This window comes from Harpia harpyja, chromosome 8 (assembly GCF_026419915.1).
Source record: "Harpia harpyja isolate bHarHar1 chromosome 8, bHarHar1 primary haplotype, whole genome shotgun sequence".
Taxonomy (NCBI): Eukaryota; Metazoa; Chordata; class Aves; order Accipitriformes; family Accipitridae; genus Harpia; species Harpia harpyja.
In genome coordinates this window covers 51,452,608-51,472,382 of record NC_068947.1, presented here as the reverse complement: position 1 = coordinate 51,472,382, position 19,775 = coordinate 51,452,608, and the positions used below count along the sequence as shown (strand labels likewise).

At 38.8% G+C, this 19,775-nt stretch overlaps 1 protein-coding gene across 2 annotated transcripts in view; it reads left to right on the top strand.

Annotated features, from left to right (window-relative positions):
* The window catches only part of MAN1A2 (mannosidase alpha class 1A member 2), a 147,713-nt gene that overhangs the window by 11,530 nt on the left and 116,408 nt on the right, over positions 1-19,775 (top strand). For both annotated transcript variants that reach the window (XM_052794200.1, XM_052794201.1), the window contains exon 2: positions 18,567-18,822. In XM_052794200.1, coding sequence (XP_052650160.1) covers positions 18,567-18,822 — 256 coding nt within the window. The remainder of the gene's footprint in view (positions 1-18,566; positions 18,823-19,775) is intronic.

Below are 19,775 nucleotides of genomic sequence, written 5' to 3'. Positions count from 1 at the left end.
CAAAGAAAATGCCACCTTTCCTTGGTCTGGGAGGTTCAGATACTGACGCAAGTCACCTGATCAATCCCCAGCACAAGATTGCGATTTAGTCCATTAAGGTATGTCATTTTATTCAAAATTTTTCATACTCTAGAATTTGCTGGTGGCGATCCTGGAAAAATTTAGTGTGCCTTTTGAGTTTGAAAGGAAAAAACTCCAGGGAATCATCTATGGAGCTTCCTTTCATACACTACCAAGTAAACAAACCAACAACCCGCCTGAACTCCAAAGTGGTGTGTATGATTTTTGAGTAAGTCGTAATTACTTGCTGTTCTTTGTTTCCCTAGCAATTTTGTTTTGAACCTTCATGGGTTCATAGTATGGAATTTTTAGAAGAAAGCAAACTATGTAATATTGTCTAGTGTTCTAGTAACTAGAAAATATGTGGAAGCATAAAAAAAATCAAAGTATTCCTTAAATTTGATACTTAAATTCATTTTTCTATCTGACTTCTGTTAATAAGAAAAAATTCTGGAAACTGCGCGGACTGCAAGTAGAGTTCTTCCAAGCTGCCTTGAAAAATTGCCTTAAACTGCACCAGCCATAACCTTGCCTCACTAGCTTTCAGGTGGGTTCAATAATGCTTAAAATAGAATGTCTTTTGAGATTTAGAAAGCCTTATGTTTACATCAAACTGTTCAAAAACATTTGTGGCAGACGGTTTTTGGTGTTATATTTTCAGTTTTTGCTCTACCTCTCCTTTTTATAGAATCGGTTGCTTATTATTAGCAATTTGACCCTGCTGTTTTCAGTTCAGTGCTCAACAGTTGAAATAAAACAGGGCTGTGAAGGTGGCAAGTGCTGTCCAATGGTCGTGGAGTCTGAGACATCACTATCTTCTCCGCTATGTGGAGATGGGAAGGCTGAGAGGGGAGGGAAGGATAGGAGGAGTTGGATGGAAGCATAACCTGGAATTTTTTCTTATGTTCCTTTATGCCGTGCTGTTTTTCAGATCACAGATAGCCTTTGCCCCGACCTTTCTCCCACAAAGGCTAGATGTGGTCCCGACACGTTGTGGTGATGGATGGCTAATATGGCCTCATGTTCTTTTAACCCATTAAGAATGACTGAACTTTAACCTCTGAGAAGCAAGACTAAATAAAAGTCTCCATAAAACTTAAGAAATCCTCAAGAAGGGAAGCTACACTAGGCTTTGACAGCCATCTTAAATACCATGGTTTGTGTTCTTTATTTTTTCTCCCATCCCTTCTTTCTGGAATCCAAACCAATAATGACTGAAGGTGACATTTCCTAGTCTGAGTGCTTGATTTTGCAGCATCTTTAGGTTTGGAAAGATCTTCCAACTAATATTAACTTCCATGCATGACCATGGCTGCAAGGATGTGGCATTTGCTACAGCATTAATCTTCAGAAATAGAGTCTTTCTCTATAAAGTTGCCATGGGTGTGCATTTGGCACCTTCTAGCATACACAGAGGTTCTTCAGGCAGGAGATACACAGCAATTATTTGCTGGCTTGTGCAGAGAGCCTTGCCAGTCAGGCTATTTACTGAGGATTAGTGTGCTTACCAACTCGATGAGTCCCTGCTGGCCTGGAAGGTGTAAGGTAGGAAAATATCAACCTCCTTTGATTCTTGGAGTGGGTTGATTCTTGATCTTGCTGAGTCAACATATTCCAACTCCCCTTTTTTTTTTTCAGATTTTATGCCTTTTGGAGTCAATATTTTTCTCTTGAATTAAGTTGGTGTCTCAGCAGTTTCACTCTTTTTCCTACCTTTTGTGGCTTACAGCTGTGAAAGTATCCTGTCATAAAGTAACAGTTTGGTTTTGGTGGAGCGGAGCCCAAGGTCACGCTGGACTTTGGGTCATAAAGAGTTGAATCTCTTGGTTTGGTGATCTTGGGACTGCATGCTTGTTTACTCTGGACCAGAATGTTTGAAACTATTGGGTCTGAACTTCTCAAAATAAACATGATTTTGTTGCCTATAGCCACTGAAGGAAAGAGTTGTGGGTTGTTTTCTAGTTCCAGAGTTTCCATTAGTCAAATCAACAATGTTACCTTGTTTGAGTCATCTCTTTCTTAATTATGTACTGTTATATTATGGATAACATATTTGTTAGGGAAATGACCTCTTTTACATGAAGGAGGTAAGGAAGTTGCCATAATCATTTGAGTTAATGAAACAGATTTTAATTTAATCTTAGAGGAATCAAACATATGACTACAACTGTCCATGAGCTGCATTTTGTTGCTGGGAATTTAGAAAGTTGACTACAGCAATGGTGGAGAAGGAAGAAAATTGACTTTACATGCTGGATGTATATGTGATTGTATTAAGCAAATTAACAGAGGAAGATAACACAGAGTGTACTATGTACGGTTTATAAAGCTCTCTGAAAAATCTGAGAGTCTGTTGATGAAGATAATTCAAAGGTCAGATCGCTGAGACATTTTATATCCCAAGCTCTTCGGTTGTTTTAGGTTCATGTTCTGGGCTACGGTACTTCTGTGTATTTTCTGTGTTGGTCACGTCAAGAGTAGTTTGTGTCCAACTCCTCTATTGTTGCATACATCTAAACCCTGTATATGTAGTCTGTAAAACATTTTAATATTAAAGTATTTCACTGGTACTGGAAATAGCACTGATAGCTGTTAATCAACATTTCATTGCTTTAGTTTAATCTGTTAATTTTATTGTAGGTTTATGAAAAACATCCATGATAGTTCTAGATGTATATACTAGATGTACTACTATACTAGAGTTCTCTCTATATATACTACCGAAACATTGCTCGTTTGCTGTATTTTGTTTCACTTCTTGTGTCCTGACAGTATATTTATTGCAGATGCGTATGAACAAAGATCTGCTCAGCAGTTCCCAAAGAATGCCAAGTTGTCTTTAACTGACTCGGTTGTAATGTGTAAGAGTATTTTACACATCACAATTTCCTCTTTTATACTTTTTTTTTTTGCCTTCTGTTGCATTTACCATCGTGATGCTAACATCCTTACCTTTTTTTATGGGTCAGTCATTCCTTAGACTACTGTCACGGAGACACGTGCAATCAAATCAAGCAGGTGTTAAAACCAGATTTTATTCTTCAATAAAAGAGGTCAGTTAGAACTCCAATAACATTAGTGAACACACAGGCTCAATGATGTAAGGGGAATTAGTACTACACAGCTGACCTAAGAGTTCTTAAGGTTTAGAAATGATGACTCAAAATGTGCATATTGCTCACCTAGATGAGGGCTCTCAACCTCAAGGAGTTACCTAGGGCAGCGTCCCAACCCAAGGGGAGAGTCCTGGACTGCAGACCCACTGCTCCGAGGAGGACTGGCTCAAAATGCCCTCTGGAGGGGCCCCGTTTATACCCTCATCGAATCTGGCCTGTGGTCATAGATGGTCATTTTAATCCCCGCTGGCCGAGGGTCAACACTTCTCTATTCCTGATGTGTGTACCTGCTGACAGTAACGTGGCATCGCTGGGCAGTTCAGCTTCCAACCCATGGCCTCTGGGTTTTTTCCTCTCTTCCATGGCCAGAGAGTTTTCACTTTCTATCAGGGCGGGTGTACCTGCCACAGCTATGTGCTGGATTTTACTAACCTGGTTGGCTGTCAACAATATTGTCAATTCAGTTGGGAAGACATTGCAGTTGGGAAGGTATCTTTTTGAGAGTGAAGGTTATCACTCATATTCTCTGCAGTTTGCTCACATATGAGGAAACTCCACTACATAATTTATGGTAATGATATCTACATCCTTGAAGATATTCAGAAGCTCTCGGGACATGGTCCTGGGCAACTGGCTCTAGGTGGCCCTGCTTGAGCAGGAGGGTTGGACCAGATGACCTCCAGAGGTTCCTTCCAACCTCAACATTTCTGTGATTCCGTGATGGGAACTGTATTCTCCTCTGAGGCGCAGAAAACTGCTTTCCATATTCATAAGTGTACTGAGCTCATGTAAGTGTGAGCCTTGCATTGTTATATTTTTTTGGGTGGGGAGTTACTGATCCAGTGTTGCTCTTCTGGTCTTTTTTACGTGGAAAAAACCCCAACACCTAATTATCTGTCTCTTGAATCAAAATTGTGTAGTTTATTAGCAGGGTGGATTATTTTAATGTGGAAACTTATTAAAAGCACCTGGAAGGCTAAATAATTTGTCACACAGTTGTCTTTCATCCTCTGCGTTATTGACAAGATTAAAGAACTTTGGGAGTAATGAGATACAGTTTTGCTCTGTGGAACAGTGCAGATTAGACTGTACGTCATGATTTCCAGGTATTTTGTTGCTCTATCTTTAGTTACTGTTTTGGCTGATTTGCTAAGTAGAGAGGTATAAAGCTCTGATGTTCTTTCCTTCTAACCAGTCCCAGCGGTGCTGTATGGGAGAAGAACTTTTTTTAGAGTATTTTTAGAACTTTTAGAGTATTTCTATTTTAATTAATCCAATATTACTGTTAAAAGTATATCCACACTGCAGTCTGTGTCCTCTCATATGAAATCCTTTTGACTCACAGTATAAGTGATATATATATATATATTTGGTTTTTTTCCCCTGAAATAAGTAAGGAGTGTGTTTAACAACGGAACATTGCCTGCGGCTCCTGTCCTGTCTGGGTTTTTCTCACAGCTTGTCACAAAATACCCTCTGAAAGCTATTGATATTCTGAGACCGAGTTAAAATTAATTTTTTTTTTCTGTTGTTGCCCCATAATTCTTCCAGTTTCCGTGAAGCAGGGCTACATTTTAAACTGCTGCCACATAGAGGGAAGGGAGTGGTGGGGAGTGGTGTGATCCTGGCAGTCCTGCGGTGCAAAGAGCTGATCTGCATCTTTCAGATAAATTAAATGCTGCTCCCATGCCACAGCAAGGCTAATTGACTAGCACTGATGCTGTATTAGCCAGGAGGGTTATGCATAACTGTTTCTTGGTGGTGAGAGGAGCAAGTCAAGAGAAATTGCTGTAGATCTGTGTTTGGACTAAGCTGCACACCCCTAGTAGTATTGTTTCCCTGTAACGAAGAGCTTATATCGGTCTCGTGGTAGATCCCAGGGTTTTCCTCCTCTTCTTCCTCTTCAATCTCTTTGCCATACAACATTTTAGTGCATGGCTTACGGTACCTTGCATGTTGACTACCATTCTTATTTTAAATGCACTGATATAGAGGTATCAATTTAGCTATATGGTAACAATTATAGGTGGAGGAGGAAGATAAATCTGAGCAGTATGCCTGAACTTCCAATATGACATTTAAAGCACTCTTGCTTCTGGGATGTGCAAAGCAACTCTGGCTGGGCGAGTTAAAATAGCATTATGGAAATGTGGTAGCTTCCATCAACAGAACATCTGTGTGAGGGTAGTCACTTTGTTAGAGCTCTGTAGGACCTGCCAGGGGGTTTCCCGTGCAGAGAAGTCTAGTACCATCTGCTTACCTGAAAGTTTGCCATCTCTGAGTCTACATTATACACTATTTGCTACTTCCACTTTGCAATAGCCTTTCTCTCTTTATGTGTATTTTTGCTGTCAACTTATTTTATATTTGAACAATTGAGATTTTTGGGCCTAAGACCGTACTAATATCATGGCTATTGCTTTAAATTGCTAACTTTCTCCAGCTGTTTTTCTTCAGTCGGTGAGAGTCTTGTGGTTTACTGCTAGAGATCAGGCTGTGCAGAAGACTCATGGTATAAAAGGAGGGAGCTACCATACTTCCTGTGGTACCCCTTTTGAACACAGACATCAGGAAGAGGACATTGCTTCAGTTAATATAATTCTCATTTTTCCAGTATAGGGGGTGGAAAAGGGAAAAAAGTACCTGATTAGGAACAGGAATCTGGAGGGGGAAATTGAGCCAGGGCCTTGGTCATGGTGAGGAGCAGCAATTAATTTGTTTCTTTGGAACCTGGAGATGGGAACTGCATGCAGAGCAAAATAAAAGGGAGTGGGATGACTGTGAAATAGTGCCTTTTGCTTTCTGCCCCTTTTTCCCTAAGTAGAAAAAGATCAACGTTGTTTGTCTGAGTTATAAGAAGAGGCATTGGCTGAGTGAACTATGAAAGACTAATCAGAGTGGCCTTGGGGAGAGGAGACACTTGAAGCAAGTTGGTGCTCAGTAAGGCATAAATAAAATTTGGGATGGTGGGGAGTGACTCTTATCTGATGGAGGAAGCAGTATCATTGGGATAAACTAGAGGAGAGGAAACCATATGGCTGAGCGAGGGGATAGAGGTGATGGTAGAGGAGGGAATGACTGTGGGTAATGGCCATGTGAGTTTGTATGCAGAAAACATGGTCCTTGTAGCTTGGGCTCTAATTTAACATCCCTGAACATGCAGGTCTCTAACACCTGACGCTCATGTCCTGTTCTGCTGTGTCCCCAGCCATTTAATCTTGCCTATATCCTTATCCCAACAGCAGTGTTTGGGCGGTCAGCCAGTTAGGAGACCTGATTTGGCCTGAAATGATCAGTGATTTTTTCAGCTGGCTCAGCTCACCACTGGCTGACTGGCTTGTTGCCTGGTCTCCTGAGTACCGGCATAAGGAGCAAGGGAGCTTGCTTTTGCAGGGCAACTAAAACCCTGAAACTTAAAAGAATGATTTGCACAGAGATGGTGACCAATACAAGGAATACAGACTTAAAATATCCTTTATTATGTAAACCAATATTCCAACTATTATTGTTGATCATATTAATGCTGTGGTCATACACAACCAATCTTTAACCAAATAAATCAGCAGCATGTGTGGACATACAAGAATCTTTCACATGCTAGTTGACTTGTTTCTACAGAACCACTAATTTTCCAGCCATCAGTGACTCACTGCAACAACACCAGGGAGGCTGCGTTCCTGTGCGCTATCTGGCTGGTGATCAGGAGAGGGGACCCGTGCTGATGGTGGGCAACTCTTACTCATCCAGGGATATTCTCTTCCCAGTCCACACAGGTGGACTTCTCTACCTGGGGCAGATGGTGAAGGCAGTGTCATCTCCTCTCTGACTGGAAGTTGGGTCTGCAGATGGGTCTCCTCTGAGTTTGTCAGAAGAACTTCCCAAAGCTTAACCTGCCACGGCTTGTGCTTGCATTGGTGATCTCTGCTCTAGATGGTGTGTGGGCTGTCCAGTCAGTTTGTTTATCTCACCATGGTTTCATCCAGTTGTCCTCAGTTTCCAGCAGATCCTTGCCTTATTACTGTTGGCTTTGACTGTTTACCTCAGAGCTCTACAGTTAAATTTTATTTCTTGTTATACCAGTCACCTTAAAGCTACAATTTACACATTTGTCTCTGGCAGGCTCTGTTAAGGGAAATGCTGTGTGGACTAATCTGTAGAGAGAAGATTGCTCCTGCTTCTTTACCCGTGGTAGCTTTGGATGTCATCTGACCCCACCATCAGCTAATTCAGGGAGCTAAGTCCATGCAAAAAAGCTCAGAACAAACAAATGCCCAGGAGAGCACTACGAAGCCCCCAGATAGTCTAGCTGTGTTAAGACCCTCAATCGGTTCACCAGCCGCTGACAAGTGCCAGAGCTGGTGCAAGGCTGAGTGGGACCTTTCACTTGGCAGTAGCTAGGTATTAATCATCTTAAATATAATGTGAAACTGTAGCTGGAGTCTTTTTTTTCCTGCTGCAAGCTGATATGTGTGAAACCCTGTCAAGGTATGTTTCTCTTCCTCTGTTGTTGACCTACATAGTAACTGATAGCAGGAGTCTGTCATCCTCTATGAGTGCAAATGGTGGAGTCTCTTATGGGTGTAAATCTCCAGCCTTAACCATTTTGTATCACTAGGACATTAAAGTGATTTTCATAATTTTTAGTGAGTGCTGCTTCTTAGTTTCCTTAAACACCCCCTACCCCCAAACACAATTCTATACAGCAAAAGTTTTTTGGCACACTGTTTTTCTTTTCTAGTGTCCCAAGCTCTGTTCTTAAGGTTACTTACTTGACACTTTCAAAAGTCAGCCTAATATTACTGCTCACAGTAATATTTTTTTCTGATTGTTATTTGAAACTAAATGAAACTTTGAAGCTCTGTTCTTAACAAAATAAAATCAAGTTAATTATAAAAGTGGGTTAACAGAGGTGTTTGCTTTTTAATTGTGTTGCTTGAAAAGTCTTCTTGGTCTGTTTTATGGTTTGCTTGGTCTTTTTTTCAAAACAAGAGTAGATCAGGGGTTATCTTCTTTCTACTGTTGTTCTTCCTGGACTCACACATTTAGTGTGGGTGTTTTGGTGGTTTTTTGGGGGGGGCAAATTCTTTTCAAGTATGTCCCCTCTTGTTCTTTCATTTTAGAACAAGCTTATAATGTCTACATGGAATGTCGCAGAAGCATCATCTGTCCTACCACATGTGGAGAGTGAGGCTATCCTGGTATATTAAGTATTTAATATGTTTATATTTAGCACTTCCCATTGCAAGGAATTAATGCAGCTTTCTCTGTGACATTCTTACATAGTGATTTCAGCAAGCTTTGATATCTGCTGGACAAAAGTTTTCAAGCTGTATCTTGTGAAGGTAAACAGCTAAAGTCCTGTTTCTCTTGCTTAAATGTTCTCTCATATTTTGCTGTTCCTCTACCTCAGGTGAAATGTTAGAAAACTCTTCGTAGCTTATTAGTCAAACTAATATCACATGTTCTGTTACTGAGCTAAACTATCTGGACAAGAGCATGCTATAATCAATAGATGTGCTAAGAAATTCCTTTTCTTTACCATGTAGGTATGCAGAAGGAAAAGGAATTTCTCAGCTGGTTAAGGCTCCTACTTAAAACTTGTTCGGTTTCTGGAGGCTATTTGGGTCCTTTCAGTCAGTCCTGAAGATTTTCTGCATGCCTCCAGGAACCTTTTTTCCTCTTCTGGGAGTCTCATGTGCGGAAGGGGGATTTGTAATTCTGGGGCAAAGAAGATGAGGAAATAAGGGAGAGCAAGGATGCTGTGTGTGATGCACATATATGATTGGAGTTCCGTTGTTGTCACTTCGTTCTTGTTTCTGTCCCCATCCCCTCTCAAATTTCCTGGACAAATGTAAGGTTATGAACCCAGCATTCCGTCTTGGCACAACTCTCAGGCAACGTAGCTAGTACAGAGGGTGAAGGAGTAGCAAGTCAGCACTATAGTGCTGAAAACATAGTGCAAGTTTCCCTAGAGCATATACTGAAACAGTTGCTGTTGTTGTACAGAAAGGGACCCATGATTCATTTTCTTTAGGTAAAAAATTATCTAAGAATTATATTTTTGAAAAACCAAAACTTTTCATTCCAGAGAATGTTAAAATGTTAAGTAGTGTATGAAGTGCCAGTTCCACACTTGCACATGCACCTTTAATATGGCTCTTCATGTGTTCTAAAGGGTGAGAATTAAGGTGTAACAGTAACCAGTAATCTCACTGGTTTTCAGGTGTTTGAATCTATAACACTAGCCACCTAAGTCCAGCTAGCTTCAGGATTCTGTTTAATATTGGGCAGCTTAAGTAGGACTGTGGTTTTCCAGGGAAAAAGTTGCTATCAATGCAGGTTTGTTTTTATCATTGTGAAAAACGAGTGTTTACAAATATTTAATTCTGTGTAGAATAAAGAAAAACAACTTTTGTAAAGATTATAGCATGATGACCTGTGAGAAAGATGAGCTTTGAGTGGTATGGAAAATATAGTAATGCTTCAGACTCTGCAGCAACTTTTGTGATATATGCCAAATCGTAGGATGCACCACTCTTATTTTCCTTCCTGGCTTGTGTTGCTGGGTTTGTCTCTTTGGGTTTTTTTTCCTATTGGAAACTTAGTCTTTGGCAGTAGTAGCAGACTGGACATAATATTTAAGAGCTTGCTGCTGTGTAATGGGAGTGCTCTGGTTCCTTTTATTTCTGCTTGAGCATATGCTTCAGTATCTGATCTGTGCCATCAGCATCAGCAGGACTGCTTTGTCCTATATCTAAATGTGCTTATTTGTAAGATGCCTTCTTTAATAGGAAGCAGAGATGATGCATTGCTCTTGCGTGAGAATCCAGTTCATTGCTTTCTCAGTATCACAGGACCAGCTATATATTATTCTTCCTTGATCAAACTGTCTTTTATAGCAATAAATAATATAGTATGCAAGATGTTTGTCCATACTGTCCTAGACTTGACTGTGGAGAGTAGAGTGTAAATACATTGCTACATATATATCTAAACTTGTACAACAGCAGTGTTTTCAGCAACCTAGAGTGATACCTGGATACCTAGAGTGATTTGTAGTAGAAAATTCTGTGTTTCGACATTGTTAATTGTAGTAGGCTTCTGCAATTTTGAATTAAAATTATCCTACTAGTGTTTGGTGCTGTTTGAATACCACATCAAAATAAACTCTCTATTTCCAGTTTGTTCTTACTATCTTGCTAATTTCTAACTTTTTATCCTACCCAATTCTCTTGTTCGATACTGATTTCTTTTTCTGTTTTTTATTCCTATAGTCTATATGTATTTTTCACTCCTGCTTCTTGTAAAGTTCTTCCATCTTCATTACTAAGAAAAAAAAAAAAAATCTGTCTCATTGGGGTACTAATTGGAAAGGAAGATGTGATGCTCCAGTCAGTATGGTGCTGGGAGACAGGAACCTATTTTAAATGCTTTTACACAGGGCCAGTAGCAACATTCTTCTCATTCAGGCTTCCTGATAAAACATGAAGAGATCTTAAATTTCATAAACTTTTAGTAAGACTTAGGCTTTTCAGTGTCCTTTTCTAGAAGTAAGATTGATTCCTAAAAAAAAAAAAGAATTTTTTTTCCTCTATATTAGCATTGTAAGTGCTTTGACAATCAAATTTAAGACCTTGTTCTGCAGAGGCTTAATATTCTGCACTGAAGTAATTAGCTGCAGCTGTTAAATGAAGTTTCTTTAATCAGCAAAAATTCTGAAATAATGCCTGCTTTTGATTATATGTTAGTGCTGTGAGGCAAATGTAATTGTATTCTTTTACATCGTATAAGCAGAAAGGATCTAAATGAGATGCGTTTGATAGAGCTGTAGTGATTGAAAACTCAACATTGTTGAACTTTACGCATCTATCGCTTTTCCTAACAAAGTGTTTTCGTACCTGAATGACATTAAGACACTAAAAACTGAATGAGTTTGCTTATATGTAGTTGAAAACTTGTGTAAAGTGTTATGTGTAATTTATATTTTTATTTGCTCCTCACTAATGAAAGTTGCATTCGTTGCTGTTGTAGTCTTAAAGTATCATATTTCTTCCTGAAATAGTTGATCTGCTTCTTCTGAAAATCTGTTTCAGCTGATACTGTAACTACAAAACTAAGAAATTTCATGTGAGCTTAAAATGCTTACGTAGTCTCTAGTGACCCTTCTTGGCGTTGACAAATGCCTGGCTGCTAATATGAATGCAACTGTTGGAGTGTTTGCAGAAAGCATCTACCTTTCCTCCATAGTAAAACTTAAGTTGACTATACTAGCTATGACAGTGCTTGCAGGTCCCAAGAAAACCATTAACTTGAGCTTGGCACCCTCCTTTTTTGAGTTGACGCTTGGGATTACATGGCTGCTGTAGACAGAGGTGAGGAGCACATTCCTTTGCTAATGGTCACAGCACTTGACAAAATCTCAAGATAAATTTTCCCAGTTCTGCTCATGTTAACATTCATAACATGGAAGCAAATAATTCCTGAAGGATGACCCCTTGCCTGCATGTCTTTTTTTTTTTTTCTTCATAAGTTACACATATTCTACATTTGATAGTGGAATCTGTACTGTTTTGTTCTGAACCGGAAGCTATGTTTTATACTTTTTATTATTGTTGTAAAAGAAAACAGGAGATGTCTTATATGCTAATGCACTTTGTTAATGAAGTATTTAATTGGGTGTATTATCTTATGATGATTTATGAAGATTCTGGCTACATTCCAAAACCTTATAAAAGATACCTAACAATAGTAAGGAATTTTTTGGCTTGTAGTTTTGCAGAGGGCTTGGTCTTCATGCATAAGGGATGTGCTTCAACTCTTCACTCCCTTCTGCAAGTTCTATGTGCCCATTCAATCTGTGTTTTTTAAATTCTCTCTAAATATATTCCCCAAGGGTTTCACTTGTCCTCATTCCAGAGCTGCTTCCAAAGGCCCTGCCTAAATTACAAGACAAAGAAAAACAATTGGGTAGAGACAGATACAGGAGTAACAAGCAGCAGTGGCCTTTAATGATCAGCATGGAAATCTGTGAATTAACATATCAGACATCTAGAAGTGGCCATGTTTTCTTTCTATTGTGCCTAGAAAAACACATATAATGAATTGCAGGTTTTGCAGAAAAAAAATACTGAAAGGCAACGTAAGGTTGCAAGTAGTTAAGTGGATTGTGTTCCTAACAGAATTGCTGGATAAACAGAACAAGATCCAGCTCTGAGGGCTTCTAACTGTATGGGTTAAGAAAGACTGCATTTTAAATACGTGGAAGTTAAGCAGAAAAATTTAGGTGTAGTCACGTTCTAGGAAGTGGGAAGAATGCCCAGACACTGGCAATCTGGGCAATGGAGAAGTTTCCACTGCTGAACAAAAGATGTGGGAGGAAGATTAAAAGTTAAGTTACAGTTCATTTTGCTTGAAGGTGACACCCAGCTATCTACAAAGAAATGTCAGAGACTGAGGTTTTGGTTTAGACAAGAGAGCAGATCTGAAATAGGATCTGTGAGGTGCCGTCATAGAGATGAGAGTTTTTGAGAGCAGTGACGGAGGTGGCTGAAGGCCCAGATTCGTGGTCTAAGACTTGGCAGCAAAAGGGATCAATTAGGGACATCATTATTGCACGTAAGCGGAAGGAAATTTTGTTTGGAGGAGGTCTACATGGAATTTAAGAGGGGGTATTTAGGATTAAAGGAGAGTGCCTGTGTCAGTGAGTTAATTCTCTCCTCTCCCTGGCGTGGCCTGAAGAAGTTGAATGATGCAAAGTGAGGAGGACTGGTGTTCAGAGTGGCGGCCATGCCTTTCTAGAAGACCAAGGAAGCAAGCTAGCAGAGCCCTGAGTTGGGACAAATAATAGTAAAGGAAGGCAGGAAACAGGAACATGAAAAAGGTCAAGGGGAAGTGTGATGGCAAAAGGAAAAACTTCTGAAACTTGATGGAGAGGGATAAGAGGGCTTGGATAAGGAGTCTGTCTCATGTTCCTTGTGTTTGAGGAGCAGTACCCATGTCATACGCAAATCTAACCACTTGCTAGAAATAAATTCTACCATCACCTTTCTCTAAAAGAAACCACTCAAGGAATCTGCAATTTGGGTTAATTTTCTGGACAGTGAGGGGCAGTATATATATCTCCAGTGTCCTTGTGTGTCATGAATGTATCTTCCCCAATACTAGGAGAACATGATGGGGTTGTAATATGTGTGGATGTTATAAAATCGTGTATGCTGCAAGATTGGAAGGAAAAGCAACTTTTGTAGTTAACATGTGAAATGTTTTTTAGGCACTGACTCCCAAGGATATATATATATATTTTTTTTTAATTAGTGCCTACCTTTTTGTTTCACTGTGTCTCTGAAAGTAGCCTCTGGTTGAAGATTAAACTTGACAAAAGGGTAGAAGTTCAGAATTTCTGCACAGGGATTTGTTTCTGGATGACACTTACACAAATCTTTATGTGCTTTAACAGTTCTTGCATATCTATCTGCTGAAAATCCAAATGATAATAAGCTGCTTGTCCTTTTGCTATAGTGACCCAGTGCTCTGCTTTTTAGTGTGAGAGAACAATTGCTGGTGGCCAGTTTTCTTGACTCCATTCTAATTTTTATTTTCTTTTTTGATCTTGAATCTTACGAAGAAGTTTGAAAGCATTTTTGGTTTTTTGCAATTCAGTTTCTAGAGAGCCTGTTGTGTCATAGCAGATAGGAGAGATGTTAAGTCATTGTCTTGGCAAGTGAAGCTTTAGTAGCTGCTAAGTTCAGAAGGCTCACTACTGGGTGCATAATTAAAGCACATTAAGTTTTGGTTAGTGATTTGGTTATTGAGTGTTATAATTTGTGGTCTTTTCTGAATGACACTTAGTTCGTGGATTCTTTGAGAGTGTACAGTGTTCCTGCATAAGCAGCTGGAGTAGTTAATCACAGTGTTTAAGAAACTTGCACCTGTTTCTAGTTTCAGATTCTAATTATTAGGTCTATTTATGGTTCTTGCTGGCAAAAATAGTCTAATTACAGATTCTTTTAATAATATTGCTTGTTTTGAAGTAGCTACTGCTGTAGTTTCATGGTACTTGAACCTCTGTCTTGAGACTTTAGAGTAAGTTGTTGGGGTGACTAGAAGGAAGCAGCAGCTTTCTGTTAGGTAAGGTTTTTGAAGACGTACTCAGAATACTCTGTTTTAAGAGTTTGCTTATGTTGCCTAGAAGTGGGGTGGGTAGTTGGATAGGGAAACTGTTTGACACATTTTGGTATATGTGTTTATGCTGGGATTCTTTCCAATCTTATATTTTTAGATTGATCCTTTTGGAGGTCTCTTTTCTTTGAGTATTTGAATGTAGGGCTATCTATGTGCATTAAACTGTTGCTGACTCTTTCTTATGCTGGATGGGGAGCTTGTTGGTGTTTGGGTGTGACTTGGGGGGTGGGGGGTGTCAGCTGCTCACACATTTCCAGTCTTCTCATTCTCTTAACTTTATTCTGTATTTTCACTTAGTTCTTGTTGCTTAAGAACTCAGAAGAAACATGTGGTGTTGGTATTTAGGGGTGTGCTTTTTCTTCCATTAGGGTCATATACTTGAATATATTTGGTAAAATATGTCTTCAGCTGGAATGTAGAATATGACATTTCTTGTAGCTCATGCTGTCCATCATTGGTAATTGCATAGAGAATATCTGTCTGCAGAAGCAGCTCTTGTACTATCTCCTGTAAACTCCCTCAAATACCTGTTGACCTTTCTCTTCATCTTACTGTTTTCTTATGTTTGTCTCAGAATGTCATTTCCTGGAAGACTTGGAGCTGATCATACAGTTAGCGCTAGAATTTTTCATCTCTATTGAGTCGCTGTGTGTTTTCTTCAAATATTTACGTATTCTGCTGAGTGACTGAAGGAAAGTAGACTGTCATTCAAACCTCTTTAATGACTCTAATTGGATTATAGTGCTGTAGAAATCAACAGCTTTTGTATGTTTATATAGTGGTTCCTGCAGTGTAAACAGACGTGAATTCAAAACTTGTTTTCCAATTTATGGCTGTTTCATGCAGTTTGAATCTAGAAATAGACGAAGTTGCTAGAGTGATGGAGCTTTTATTATTACTGTTGTATGCAGCACCTGGGACTGAAAATTTAAAGGAAAGGTAAAGGCAAAATCTTCATGGCACTTGATCTTGATGGTGCAAAACCATGAAGGTGCACAAAGCACATCACCAGTGACTCAGTGAGTCAGACTCACTATAACACTCAAACATCATTAATCTTTTTCGCACGGGGATCGTGTTTGGGGACATGCATGTTAACCATGGGTTTTACCAAAACCATTTCTATTTATGAATAAAGCAGACTCATTGTGAACCATCCTCTTCAAATTAGGTTAATGTGAATATACCTTGAACATCTTTTTATTGAGGTCTGAGATACATTGTTACCCTGTTTTCCTAAAATTCCAGGTTTTTCATGGTTGATGGTTGATCCTTTGCAAAAAGAATTTCAACATCTGTTAACAAAACATTAGTAGATCTAGTCAGAAATTAAAGGCTGTCACTTGCCTCCAGGAAACTGAGTTTTGAAAATGAGAAACTTACCTCTAAAATACATTATCCTCGCACTGAAGTATTTTGATTCTTCCTATTTCTCATTCTCTGTAAGCCATCTCTTTGGCTTCTGTACAGCGTGCTGTCTCTTGGTGAGAACATGACTGCGGGGAGTGATGTCTCGTTCTGGTGACCTTGTTCTCATTCTCTCCAGCTGCATCTTACGCAGAGCCCTCTGCTAGCCTTGGAAAAGCTTTCCAGACTACAAATCTATGGTTTTAAATTTTTCAGTTGATAGTAGTTTTCAGCTGCTTTTGTTATTGAATTGAGCACGTTGCTGCCACAATAGAATGTGAGTAACTTTTACAGGAATACAGGAAAGTTATCTTCCCCCCATAAATGGGTCATAGTAGAAGTAAAAGTTATCCTAAATGGTATTACTTGTATTTTTCACTCTTTAGACTAGTCTTTTGCCACCTTGAAAGTTGTTTCTTTGCTCTACAGTTGAGGGAGAGAAGGACTGTTACTGTTCAACAGTGTTAATGAGCTTGGATTTGATAGTCAAAGTGAGGAGCTCAGTCCTTCATTTTTTATTGTTAGGGAGAAACATGGATGTGACGTGGGTCACATTGAGAAAAGCAGCTGAAGAACTTCAGTTTGAATGCCTTTTAGTCAGTGCATCTGTTAAAACATTGCATTGTATTTCTGGTACTGAAATATCGAAAGGTAATAATGCCACTATAACTTTTTAAAATGCAAACCTAATAGCACTTAAGAAAAATGTAAGGGCTAATAAAACACTCTTTGTGTAACAATATATTTTGCTGAGAGGATTTATGTTGTAGTACCATGGTTTTCCCCCTGCGTGCTATGAACATTGGCCTGTAAACTGGGAAGTTATTTTCTGGATGACATCAAGTGATGTCAGACTTTGTCAAATTGAGAAGAAAATATGTGCCTAAAAAAAGTCTCTATTTGAGCTTTTGAGTCCAAGCTAAAGACTGGAGCAAAGTAGTGTATAAATTTTAACTTTAAAATATACTGGATGTTTATGAGATAGCAGTCAGGGCTAGTGCACTGGGGGTTTGAACTGTGCATTTCTGGAACTAAAAGCTTAATTTATTGCACTTTGACTTAAAATCAACTCTCCTTAGGCAGAGGACTGTAACTGTTATAAACCTTGCAGGAAATGGACCAGTCTGGTGGGATTGCTCTGATAGTATTGTATCGTAACTCTGTGCAAGTAATTCATTATTAGCTTCATTCTTTGACCTTTCTTTGTAAAGGTGAAGCAGTGCTCTATAACAGATGTGACATGATCTTGATCTGTGACATTAATAAAAACAGTTCTATTATACTTGCAAAGCTCAGTAAGATCTGTCCATATCTCCAAATATTCCAACACAGCACCCCAGTGAGTTACTTAAAATTTGTTTGAATCTTTGGAAATGTTACCCGTTCATCATAACTTTGTCAAATATTTCTAATAACCTTTGTAGGAAAAATATCCCAATTTAAATACATAGATACATTCCTGTATTTGTTGTCAGTGTTTGGTTAACAGTTGTCAATCTCGTGTTTATTTTTGTCTGTAAACTTTGGATTGGCTTTTAGTTGCAGTTGGACTAGATGATTGCTGTAGGTCCCTTCCAGCTGAACTCTTCTATTCTAATTCTCACATACCAAATGGTGGTTGCTCCTTTTCATTGGTACGTTTTCAGTATAGTGGAAAAAACACATGATATGGGTCAAGTGTCTCAGTTCCTCCTAAAAGCAGTTATGCCAAGCTTGGTATTTCTTATATGGTTTGCTGCTTGCCTTCTTTCCTTTCCATTATCCACTGTCTTCTCCTTAATGCTCTTTGGGGAGAAAGTATTTTTGCCTGGGGGAGGAAACAGGGAGGGAGTGTGTGTTTTGTAACTAGTGCTTGTTCTAAATCCCTACAACTATTTTGGCTCACATTAGTCATTGAGCATCTCTATATTTTAAAGAAGCTTGAAAAGGTTGTGTTATATTGGGAGTCTGATGTATATCTTTCTGATGCCTTGAAATGTTTTAGGACTGGAATGGGCCATTTTTGTCTGTTGTTAGAATAAACTCTTGTTTAACCCAGGCTTTAAACAGCAGTCTTCGTTTTGTGTGTGAACCTCAGAACTTTTACTAATCATTAAAGATCATGATGGAAAATTGTGCTTAGAAACAAGATGATGTTGGTTTTATTGACAGTGAGTTTCAAAATCATGCTTTACTAAAAGCTCTTACGTTCCTAAATGGCTTTATAATTAACTCTGCATTTAACTTGTGAGGTTTATGGACCGTACTGATTGGAACAATGAGTTCTGAACTGAAGACAAAACATGCTGTGGTGGGGTTTGCAGCCCTTGCAGCTTACACCGCATTATTAATAAAGTACTGGCTGCAATTTTTTTTTTTTTTTTTGCAGTAGTTACTTCAATCTTGAGAAGTTGTGTACTATGTATTTATTGTACAGAAGGCAAGGAAGAGCCCTTCTGAATTTTTTTTTTTTAACTGAATGATTGCTCAATATGCCTCTGCACGTGTCTTCTAGTTGAAGTACAGATGTAGGGCTTTTCCTCTCTAAATCCTTGAGTAGGCAAGCAAAGGTGCTGAGACATAATCTAGAAAACCCTTCTGATACATTTTTCTACAATAACGTTGTGGATGTGTGTGCTGTTCTTTTGGGGTTCATGGCAAAAATAGCGTAGGATTGTGTACTAACACAATTCAGTAAACTTGCCTGAATCATTAGAATTACAGTAAACTAACTTGGGATGTGGCTTCTGTTGTGAAGCTGCAGTTTGTTTATAAGCAATGTGTTTTTAGTAATGAGATGCTGACTAGCATTTGTGTCTCTAGAGAAGAAGAGGAACGTCTGAGAAATAAGATCCGAGCAGATCATGAAAAGGCTCTGGAAGAGGCTAAGGAGAAATTGAAGAAATCGCGTGATGAGATTCAAGCTGAGATTCAGACAGAAAAGAACAAAGTAGTGCAAGAGTTGAAAAAGAAAGACAGCAAGCCACTGCCCCCTGTTCCTTTACCAAATCTTATAGGGATAAACAGTGGAGAACCAGCAGACCCGGATATCCGAGAGAAGAGGAACAAAATTAAAGAGGTAAAGATGATGATGATGTGGTCCTACTCATTCTTGTATCTGATAGCAGTTATTTATATGGCGTTGCTGTTATGATTTATATTAAAAGAAAAACAGGACTACAAATCTTTTCACTTACTGGTTTTTATTAAAAGTGCACATCAAGTATTAATGAACATCGAATGTTTTTTCCTGGTGTTGGGGTGTTAATATTTCACTGGATAACAACTTAAAAATGATTTTAGGAATTTCTTCAACTTAGTGATATGGGTTCAAAGTGAGTTTGTCATTAACACATGGAACAGCAACAAGTGCATCTTTAAAGCAGAGCTTGACTTTGTCAGGTTCCCTTCAAAGAATGGCATATGTTAGTGTGTCACAAGATATTTTTAAATGTTTAAAAAGTGGATTGAAAAGATAGGGGGAAAAAAATGACCTGCAGCTAAAATTTGCAAATTACCAAATTATCATATGCTTTTCAAATTAGGTTTTAAATGGGTCTAAAAAAACCTAGGAATTCATTTAAGTAGATTGTCTCATTTACCTGTAAAACAGTCAAAACAAGATTTTGGCCTAGGCTTTTGGTTCTGTGGCAGCTTATGCTATGGGAATTGCTGTTTCTGGTCTTAACCTTTCTGCTCCTGGTTGGCCGTGAGATTCGTTGCCCTCTTTTGCCCTGGCAATGCCAGTTATCACCAGGCATTTTTCTGAGTCTGTAGTTCTAACTAGTATGGCAGAAATGTTGTACAGCCTTCTTTTTCTTTCCCGCAATCTCATTAGTTTTATGTCTAAAAATCGGGTTAGCAAGCAGGAATGGTTCAGGGCAGAGGTAGGCAAGCAGAGGCTCTGTAATTAAAGAACATCAAGGACCACAGCACTTAGTAGTTACATCAGCTAAATCTTCTTTTAAATTATAATCTGAGTTTAATTAGCTCATAAATCCAAACAAAAAAAAGTCAGTCATACACCTGTCC